This window comes from Hipposideros armiger, unplaced genomic scaffold (assembly GCF_001890085.2).
Source record: "Hipposideros armiger isolate ML-2016 unplaced genomic scaffold, ASM189008v1 scaffold_431, whole genome shotgun sequence".
NCBI lineage: Eukaryota > Metazoa > Chordata > Mammalia > Chiroptera > Hipposideridae > Hipposideros > Hipposideros armiger.
Genome location: NW_017731781.1, coordinates 1,424,999 through 1,436,247, shown reverse-complemented (window position 1 = coordinate 1,436,247; position 11,249 = coordinate 1,424,999). Strand labels below are relative to the sequence as shown.

General features: G+C 39.0%; 1 protein-coding gene across 1 annotated transcript in view; it reads left to right on the top strand.

The window, feature by feature from the left end:
* Positions 1-27: 27 nt before the first annotated feature.
* Positions 28-11,249, top strand: part of NUP88 (nucleoporin 88) — a 27,848-nt gene continuing 16,626 nt past the window's right edge. Inside the window, exons 1-5 of the mRNA XM_019664866.1 lie at positions 28-405; positions 3,214-3,383; positions 4,146-4,271; positions 7,011-7,097; positions 10,445-10,621. Coding sequence (XP_019520411.1) covers positions 112-405; positions 3,214-3,383; positions 4,146-4,271; positions 7,011-7,097; positions 10,445-10,621 — 854 coding nt within the window. The 5' untranslated portion in view covers positions 28-111. The remainder of the gene's footprint in view (positions 406-3,213; positions 3,384-4,145; positions 4,272-7,010; positions 7,098-10,444; positions 10,622-11,249) is intronic.

Below are 11,249 nucleotides of genomic sequence, written 5' to 3'. Positions count from 1 at the left end.
TTTCCGGGATACCTGCTAGATGATTGGGTGAAGCAGTGGACTGCTGGCCGCGGATTGGCTGCGCTCAGCGGCGGGCTGAGCAACTGGAATGAGGAGAGCAGTTGGGCCAAGATGGCGGCCGCTGAGGGCCTCTCCGGCGATGGTGATCTGTGGCAGACCTGGCTTCCTAACCACGTCGTGTTCTTGCGACTCCGGGAGGGACTGAAAAACCAGATACCAGTCGAGGCTGGGACATCGGCATCTTCATCATTGCCTTCGTCGCCGCCGCAGTTGCTGACGAAAAACCTTGTCTTAGGCCTCAGCGGAGAACTCTTCCTGTGGGACGGAGAAGGCAGCTCTTTCTTAGTGGTTCGCCTTCGGGGCCTCAGCGGCGCGGGTGAGGAGCCCAACTTCTCCCAGTACCAGGTACCGCCAGGTTAATTTTGGAAACCACCCTCAGCTGGGATTTGAACTAGTTTTATTTTTTCTTGTTCCCTCCCCATCCTGGCTTTTTTCGTCTTCTGGTAGGTGTGCTGTTAAGTGCCCTTTGTGGGACGGCCAACTTCGAGTGGAAAAGTCTCTCTTCTTCCTTATTTTCATTGCGCTCTAGCATGGCCACATAACCTTTTGTAGCCTTTCTTTCCGTATTTTCTTGGACAAATGTTTATTGGCCCGTACGCTGTGCCAGACACAGTTACAAGAACTCATCCTCTCTCAAGGTGCTTAAGTTCTTGGGGTCTGGGAGGAAGGGAAGGACCACGGAATGATCAATAGCATATCAGTGATGCAAATGCTCTGAAGAAAAACAAATCAGGCTAAGAGGATAGAGAGTGTGGGTGCGGTTGCTATTTTTAGTAGGGTGGTCCTTAGAAACCTCATTCCTGACGTGACACTCCTAAAATAGTAGGGATAATCCTCACTTTCTCTTGGGGTTGTTATGAGCTATCAAGTCAGGTAATAGATTTGAAAGCACCAAGTTTTGAGCCTGACATGCAGGAGTCTCCTGTTAATTCTTTCTTTTCCCTTTTAGAAAAGTAGGTCATCCCCAAAGTTGGAAGGGATTTTTGTTTGTTCTTGATAAGCCAACAGCATGTGAAAGTGGGTGTGATCAGAAAATATTCCAGACTTCTTGTAATGAAATATAACTTTATGGAAATGTTTATTTGTAATAAACTGATTCTCTTCTTTTAAAGATTAAAAAGTAAAAAATAAATTAAAAACTTGGCAGGCATTCTAACACATGTTGTGTGTCATTGCCCGATTCTTGTTGATGAGAAATTATTTGAATTTAAAGAAACACTAGCTATGTTTTTGCAGTTTTGAAAATTGGTCACAAGTCTATGATCTACTTTAAAATTTCAGTTTATAAGAGTAATTATCAGATGTTAAAATTTCAGTTTATAAGAGTAATTATCAGATGTTCAGCACACAGTATTCCACTAGCACCCTACATTACTGTGCAGCATTTGGCACAGTCATGATTAAATTATTCATATTTGTTTATTAATTGTCTGCTTTTCTAGACTGTAAACACCAAGGAAGAAGCTGTGTCTGCTTACTATTTATTCATTCATTCATTCATTCATTCATTTGGTATCTCCAGTAGTTTACTGAGTGCTTGGGACACATAAGCTCTCAGTAAATATTGGTAGCTATCTGAATGACCCTCAGTCCTCCAGAATATCAAAACCTCTGAGGTAAGCAAGTAAGCAGTTTAGCATGAGTTGCAATGTTAAACGTTAACAAAAGCATGAGTAGTGACTTAGAGACAAAACAGACAAACAAACAAAACCCTAAATACTGTGATTATCACTAGTCATTTAAGTTAATTGGATTGGATGTATAGCAGAAGAAAGGTGACCCTTGTTTGATTTGAGATAGACTGTCACAATATAGTAGAAAGACAACGGGGTTTGAGAAGATAGGGAAAAGAAGGAAAGAACCACTGACAGGTGAAAAAGCATTTGATTTGATTTAGCTGCAAAGGGCAGCTGAAAATCAAAACAAAAAACAGGCTTATAGATATCAGTAACAATACAAAGCTCATATTCAGAACAGTCTTGTCTAAAAGGATGGCTTAGGGTGATTCTCTATACACTGGAATTTTCATGGTTTATCGCTGAAAGTAGAAAGAAATGAAAATGGGAACTTGACATGGTCATAAGAGAAGAAATAGGAAGTACGAATGGAAGAAGTGAAATTTTTTGAGGCCATTTGATGCTGAGACAAACGCTGTTCCATATTAAATCTGCATAGGTAAAGCACCATTTTACTTGCTGCAGAAGCTCTTGAAGCCATTCTCTATCTTATTGTACTATTTCTTTTTATAACATACTAATTAGAATTAATACTTCCGAGTTCTTCATTTGTCTGTTCACTACAACACATTGAGAGTGAGTCAGCAATATGCCATATACTATGCTAAAGATAGTGAGGAAAGATACAGATTCATAAGTAATTCATTCTAAGTAATTCATAATTTGTGTGAGATGAGCAAGTGAAAGAATAATTAGAGGGTTGGCCGAGTGGCTCAGTTGGTTACGAGCTCACTCAAGAGTGCAAGCTCTGAGCAATGGCAGTTCGATTCCTGGCCTGAGCTGAGTTGCCACTGAGCTGACAACAGGTGGCAGGATGGCTCAGCTAAAAAAAAAAAAAAAAAAAAAAAGAATAATTAGAATGCAGGGTGATAAGAACTATAATAGAGTTGTCCAGAGTGTACTATAGGATTACAGAAAAGATACATTTATCCCTGTCCAGAAGATCAGAGATATTTTCTTGGGAGAAAAGTACATAGAAGCTGAGTCTCCAAGAATGTGTTAGCCAGCTAAAGAAAGGAAAATGAGGACATTGCAGAAAGAGGAACAGTTATGCAAAGACACAGAGGCATAACAAAGCATAATAATTACCCAGAAGTACAAATTAATCTGATTGGAGTACAAGTGGGGAATGATGGAGAGTTGAGACTAAAGTGGTAAGCTGGAGCTTGATCATAAAAACAGAAATTATGTGTAGTATTTATTTAACGAGGTAGGGAAATTTGATGCATTTCATATAACATTCCAATCAAAATGGTTAAAAATATTTCTTTAGTTAGTGGCCCAAGCGTTAGTAATTATCCAGAATGCTTCATTATCTTACAGTTATGGGAAACTAAAGCAGTACTGTGCTTTCAAGTAACTACCACATATATTTGCATTAAAATGAACTATTTTGACCAGTTCGCTTTAATTTCAGAAATTGCTTTGCATAAATCCGCCCCTGTTTGAAGTCTATCAAGTCTTGTTAAGTCCAACACAACATCATGTAGCACTTATAGGAATAAAAGGACTTATGGTATTAGAATTACCCAAAAGATGGGGGAAGAATTCTGAATTTGAAGGTGGAAAATCAACAGTGAATTGTAGGTAAGTTGTATTTCCATTTAATGTTTATCTGTATAATTTGTAATACAAGCAGAAAATTGTTCAAGACCACTGGTTCTTAAGATATGTTTACTATGAGTACTCCAGGTGGTATGCACTTTGGCTTCTCATGATAGTAATGTTTATAGTATATGTGTGATTATACTTTTACTCTGCCTGAATTATCACCTTGCTCTCTCATTGGAAGTCAGGCTGTTTTTCAAGTAGGTAGAAATAAGATTTTTTTTTAAAGCTGTTATTATCTGTGAGCCAGACAGTTTGTTCATAAGTTCAACTAAGTTTTACTTTTGTATTTTCTTTTTCAACAAATCCAGAAAAGCGAGAGTCTGAAACATCTAATGAAAAGAATGTAAGGTAGAAACCCACCTTTAGTTCCATAACTTATAGGTTGGGTCCCTTTAAAATGTTTCCTTTCTAAATCTCTTATTTCCTCATTTTCACAATAGGAATGGTAATATCTGTCCTTGTAGTTTCCTTATAAGGTTACTAAAGAACAAATAAGATACTATATCTAAAATCACTTGTAAAGTACAGTATAAAATACTCTACAATTTAGGAAAAATTTTTACTTTGATTCTTTAATATTGATTGAATAGATAGATGCTTTGAATGCTCTCTCAGCAAAACTTAAGAGAAAGAAATTTGAAGGAAAGAAGAGCAAAGAGTGTTAATAGATTTTCCTTTAGATGGTTTTTCATCCAAGTTCTACAAAATGTTTTTGGAAAATTGTTGTCTTTATTTTAGTACCACTCCAATTGCTGAGAGATTTTTCACCAGTTCTACCTCTCTGACTCTAAAGCATGCTGCCTGGTATCCAAGTGAAATGCTGGATCCCCACGTGGTGCTGTTAACATCGGACAACGTAATAAGGTAAATTTTATTTCTGTGTGTTATAGCTTTGTGAGTGGGGAGGTTCTATTTTTTTTGCTAATTAATAGCTCAAGGTGCCACTACATGGGTCCTTGGATGTTGGAGTGCTTTATCTGATGGGTGTTGTAACTCGTTCAACTAAGAATTGTCTCACTGCCCTAACTTGCATGCCTAATTACTGCTGTTCCTGCTCAACTAGTCTTCCTGCCTCTAGTCTCTCCTTTCCTAATCTGAACTGTAAGTGCTGTTATAACAAAATAATCTTCCTAAAACTGTTTTCATTATGTCACTACTTTAGAGGTAATGTAGCATAGGGGAAAGAGAATATAATTGGGAATTGAAAGATTGGAATTCTTGTCCCAATGCCACTTCTGTCTTTGAGATCTTAAACTTCTTTTTAGGAGAGCCTCAGTTTCCAGTTTGTAAAATGAGCAGATTTGATTTGGTAATTTCTAAAGCCCCTTCCAGGTTTTGCACTCTGATTTAATGTCCTAATCCTACAGAGATTTCTGTTACCACTTAACTTTCTGGATCTGCCTTATGTAAAAAGTTTATGGGGAGACTCAACTAACTGAGGTACAGATATCTCCAGTTTTATTTTTCCTAATCAGTGCTTTTAACTGTGCTCTACCAAATCTTCTACCAAATCTTCCTTCCCTCCTGAATTCTTGATCCCTTCTTGGCATGTTATACTGATCTCATAGATTTCTGATGACTTTCAGTTATAAAAACTTAGTCTGTCCCATTTAAAACTGATCTCAAATCTATTTCAAAACTATATCCTGGTCCTATCACAGGTCAGACGTTGAGGCATCTGAAGTGAGTGGAGAGGGCATGATCCGCTCTTTGATTCTTCTTTTTGTCCCAGTACCTTGGGGTTGGGGTTGGGGGTTGGGTAGGGGTTGCAGTGTAAGAAGGGGGGCTGCCTCTTCCTTCCTCTGGGTCCAGCTCCTTAATGGTGGGATAGCTGAGGCAGACATCTTACCTAACTGGTTGTCTGTCAGTGATGGGGTGGGAGTATATCCCTGATCCTAGTTTAATCTAGTTCATTTTCTGCTGCTGGTGGCCTCTGTTGATGTAGTCTCTGCACAGATGTGTGTGTGTGTTTTCCGGGGCAGTGTTTAGCCTTTAGCTCCCTCCATCATTGAGGAGCTGTCTCCCATTGGCCCTATCAGCTCTCCATGCCCTGAACCCATTGTCAAGATATCTTCTTCCTTCTCAACTTAACTGTTGTGTTCTTTCATATGGAGCCATGGTAACTGCCGAGGTCCATTTCCCTGCCCTTCAAGGGCCACAGAGAACTGGGCGTACTATACCATAGTCCTCTTAGGCTGCTCCCTCCTCTCTCCTTCAGAAATTTCCCTATAAGCAGTAGATACCATATAGTGTTCACATGCCCCCAACCCCAGGATATGGCATGTCAGATTCACCCAAGAATTCCCTTACCTTGGTGGCTTGTAGTTTTCTGCAGCGCATCTGGCATTCAGCTCAGAAATGAGATACCCATCTCCCCTTATTATTGGCACCTCTAAATCTGGCTGAGTGTTTCTGTTAGAGCCTTCTCTGCCCTACCCATTTGGCTTTAGAGTTGGGGTTAAAAAAAAGAGGAGGGAATACCCTCCCATTACAGACATTGTACTGTATTCCTGAGGACTCTTGACACCCTCTTTCTTAGTCTTTTATATATGCTGAAAAAGGAGACAGTGGGAGATAGTGTGGGTCTAAGTCTTCCTCAATTAAGCCCTAAGGAAGGTATCTGGCCTTAATTATTGAAGGTTCTTTTTAAGATACGGTATATTTAACACTTTTCTTTTCCTACATGTGGACCCTTTTGACAATTTCAGGGCAATAAGTCCCATTCAGGGCCCTGTTGCATTTACTGTTTCACTATTCCCCATTACAATATATATCGTCTAGTACTTATGTGTATTTTGAAGTCAGTAATGCCTATAGGAAGCTAGGAAGACCATATGAATATATGTTCAATTGGATCAAATTTTCATTGAAAACATTTATTAAATGGTGTTTTATTGATAATGGAACTAAGTTTAAAAAATTCTTAGTGTGTCAAACAAAATAAGGGATTAATTTGATGAAGACTTTATAAGGGACATTGGATTTTTAATATTACTGGCCTTTTGAAAATTATTCCTCCTTTTTACAATAGCCATATATGCGGTGAAAATTGAAGTTATGTTAAATTAAAATGATTTTGGCAAATTAAATTTTTTTTCAGTGTTATACTTCCCTTAAGAAAGTAGGGCTGACATGATATTATGCCTTTATATAACAAAAACATGTATAGATTGCAGACTAAATGTCACTCACTCTGCTGGCCAGAATAGTGAAATATGGTTCCTTTTCTAATGAGATGTGATGTCTAACAGGCAGAGAAAGATGGATATAATTGAAGGGAAGCTGGCAACCTTAGAGGCAGTAGTGAGATTACTAAATATGATGAATATGGCTAAGGACTTAGGATGGAAGAGACAGGTGCAATGGTACGGAGGAGGCTAATAAAGAATTTTAGTGAGGGTAGAGAATATTTCTTCAGGTCCCAAGAAAACCTCCCTGTAATGTTAAAGAACAAGTGAAGTAGGCTACTTCGTCAGTAACAGCAAGATCTTTGGCAAAGAAATGGCTGTGATAATGGGTAGGACTGACTAGATGTAGAGGAAAGGACAATTTTGGGAAATGAAAGAATTTTAAGTGCTGGCTTTCTTCTCTTTTGATTGCTAGAATTTACTCTCTACGTGAGCCCCAGACACCCACTAAGGTCATCATACTTTCAGAAGCAGAAGAAGAAAATCTATTACTCAACAAAGGGTAAGTTTTTATTTATGTCATGAAATGCTTTTCAGATTAGTTTATTGCTATTATGAATTCAATTTTAACAGATAAGCAAGGTTTTCCAGAGCTGACTTTAGCATGCTTTTGGTAATGTGAGAAGTAAGTAAAAGTAAGCACTGTGAATAAGTAACAAGAAGTCACAAATCTGAATGTCACTGTAACTACTAGCTTGATCTTTTTTCAAGAAAATTCTAAAATGTGAGTGGCTGAAACTGATTCCATGTTGTATCTTGAATAAGAGAATAAATTATAACATTGCCAAAGTACAGAGAAGGTGAAAGGTGAGTGTGTTGGGCTGAAGACCTCCCCGCTGTTCACTCAGTGTGAATAGGCAATGGCTGAACTCCCAGCCCAGCCTCTAGTATCCCAGAACCTGGAGTGGAACATAGATAGCCCTCCTGATTCTCCTGTGACCCTGGCTGCTTTATTTTTCTTACCCAATACAGGGGCAAGTTCCTGGCTGCTTTGACCTCTAACAGAATCACCCTTTGAACTCACAAACCCCATTCCTCTGGCCGCCTCCTGATCAGTCTTTCTGGTGATTACCCACAGTGTGTACATGTAGAATGAAGCTTCTTAGTAGCAATCTTTCTGGAAGTTCCATTTAGTTCTTTTCATGTCTCCATGGTGGCTATATATAATAGTCTTGTTTATTTTTGGTTTTTCTAACATTTAATCCTTTGAGTATTTCATATATAGCTATTCTGTATTTGACATTTTTAATCTCTGAAGTTCTTGGGGTATGGGGTAGGGATCTAAATATGTATTTATTCTTCTTCCTGACCCACAATCATAGTGGTTTCCTCCTGTGATTGCTACTCTCTAATTCTGAACTTAATGTTTCCTTGATCTTAATGTTTGGGAATATTGAGAGCCTGAGTTTGGTTGTGTCCCTCCACAGAGGATTTTCTTCTGCTTCTGCTAGGAGTCAGAGGTTGCCACCAACCTGGGACCACTTTGATTCTCCTTGGTAGTCCCAGAGCTGCAAATTTCAGTTAAATGATTTTAATGGCTTATAGCACCAGCTTCTTAAATTCCAGTGCGTCTGTCTTCAGAATAGGGAAATAAATGCCTCTGGTGCTGATCGGTCCTGTTCTAGTGTCAGGGCATTTTCTCCCCTGCAGTGTGTTTCCATAGATTATCAACCTCTTTTGGCAGACACATTGCCTAGATGAGAGGCAGTAGAACAATGCAGTTGTTAAGAGCTTTGGCTCTGGTGTCAGCACACCTAGGTTCTAATCTCAGCTCTACCACTTGTCAGCTCTGATATCTAGGCAAGTTACTCAGTTGCACTAAGCCTCATTTCCATAACTATTCCATGAATATAAAAAGTAGTAGTGCTCATTCATTAGGATTATTTTGCAGAATAAATGAGAGCATGCATAAAAAGTGCTTAGCATGGGTCTTGGCACAAAGTAAGTCCTCATCAATTGATACCTAGTATCATTATTAGATATATTATTACTGTATTTATTAAGTTCCAGTTAAGTGTTGATGGCATGGGAGTAGTTTAAGTCTCTTTAAATAAACTTCTATGTCTGTTTGTTCCTATTCATTGTCTTGATTTTTTACTTTAACTCAGAACTTTAACTCAGTTCTTTTATTCTGAATATTGGGATTTTTCATTTTTTGCTTTCTGCTACCAGATACCTTTCCATGTGATAAAGAAACTAAGATATGGTACTTATAATACCTTAGAATGATGTTGACTGTTGTCGCCTTACAGCCGATTCTTAGACCACCCCCCCTGCATTAGCCTCTGACCCATTAGTCTAGAGAGTGCCTCGGAAAACTGAGGCAGGATGGAATGATATCTGTAAAGCTCTCTGGGGGGTGGGGGTCTCAGCCTGACTGGGACCTGATGGAATGATATCAGCTGTCTCCCCTGGGAGGACATGTAATTATGTCTTGGGGCAATGTGGTGGAGTACGAAGGCATAGCATTTGCTGGAGTACACTGGGAAAAGGTCATTGGAAAAGGCCTTAAGGCGCACCAGTATACACGGTTAATGACTGACAGCACAGCAGTTTACTTCCTTGAAAAGAATCAATAAAAGCCATGCGTTGACCCGATTCGGTGGCTCAGTCTATCTCTGAAGGCTGAGTCCCTTGGTCTCGCTCTTAAATCTTACTTCTGTCTCTTGTACTTATTCAATCTGCGCCGCCCCTCTCGTGTCCCATTTGCCCTTGCCACGCTGGACGTGACAGACTGTCTCAACTACATGAAATTGTGATTTTATTTTAACCATATTCACTAACCTTGTATAAAACTGGAACCTTTTTGGATAACCAATTATACTAAATTTTAAAATTATAAAAACAGCATGTTTTATCATTTGTCTTTCCTAATTACAAAGGTAATATATACTTATTGTATAAAATTGGGAAAACTACAGAAAAGTATTAAGAAAAAAAATGAAATCTTTTATAATCTCCTATAGTCTATCCTCAGTATAGCAGCCAGCGTGATACTTTGGGTATAAATCAGATCATTCTGCCTTCCTGCTCTCCACACTGATTTCCCAGAGTCTTTATCATGGTCCGGCAGGGCCTACAGGTCTGCCCCCGACTGCCCCCCTCCAGCTCCATTCCTCCCTCTGCCTGGCTCTCTAGTTTCAATCACCTTGGCCTCCTGTCCATTCCTTAGACACCATCAGCCACCTTCCCACCTTAGAACCTTTGCATGCATCTTTCCCTCTGCCTCAACTGCTCCTTCCCTATGTAACCACAGACTTGCTCCCTTACTGCCTTCCAATCTTTGCTCAGATATCACCTTATCAGAAGTCTTCCCAGACCACCTAAAATAGCACCTCCACCAATACCTGCTTACCCTGCTTTAGTTTTTCTTCATAGCATCATTTTCTGACTTTGTGTGTGTTTATTTCTTCTCTGTTCGTTGTACTTCTTTATCACTAGAGGGCAAGGCCTTTGTTTAATTCACTGATATATTCCCAGAACCTACAACAGTGCCAGGTATAGAGTAGGTGCTTAGTAAATATTTGTGGAATGAATGCATCCGACTGCTCAGGGATAACTATTGGTGTTTTCATGTTTTCTTCCTATTTCTTTATTGTGTTTATGCATTGTATGTGTATAATTTTACTATTTGTGTGTCTTTACATTTAAACTGTTTAAAATTAAAGTAGCACTGTATAATTTTATGGCCTTCTACTTTCATTTAATTTTATAAGAATTTTCCAGTGTTGTTTCATTCTTCATAATCATAATTTTTTGTCTTCTGCATTAAATACAAATCCCATCCCACCTTCTGTTATTGGACATGTTGTTTTGTCTTTAACAGTTGGTTTTTAAATCTCTTTTCAGAAGGGCATACACCGCATCTCTAGGAGAGACAGCAGTTGCATTTGACTTTGGGCCACTGACAGCAGTCCCGAAGAATATATTTGGACAGAAAGGCAAAGATGAAGTAGTGGCATACCCACTGTACATCTTATATGAGAACGGGGAGACGTTCCTTACATACGTCAGTCTGTTACACAGGTAAGTTGAGGAGGTAAGCCACCTGAAATGAAAGCCCAGCTTGTGCTCCAGTAGAGATTGTCATAGTTGCACTTGGGACCCATGTTTTTGAGTTTGTGGAAGTGTTGTAGCCTTTCAATGCTTGGCTTGATAATTTTGGAGAAAGACTTGGTACAGATTATATGACCTTTCATTTACTCATATTATTTGGGTAAATTCAATAGAATTCTTAGATAATCACTTAAGACTGGATTTGTTTTTACAAAGTCTAGTCAACCAAAAAAGTATTTATTGGGTATCTTATATGAACAAGGCACCATGGGGTGTTAGACATGGTAATGTGGCATCTCACATCCCAGTTTTAGGGAAGAGACATCCATACACATGAAAAAATAATTACCTGTACCACATTAGTGGTCCATGGATGGTAAGAACCCAGAGGAAGGAGAGATCATCCTGACTGAAGAAGTTAAGGAAGTTGTCATAGAGAAGCACTGATGTCATGTGGGACTTAAAGGTCTAATGCAGGATTAAATGAAGCATCAAGGAAGTGTAAGACCATTTTAATTACAAGGGCAGCATGAAGTAGAGCATGAAAATAGGCAAGTACAGGCCGGCCGAGTGGCTCAGTTAGTTAAGAGCTCGCTCA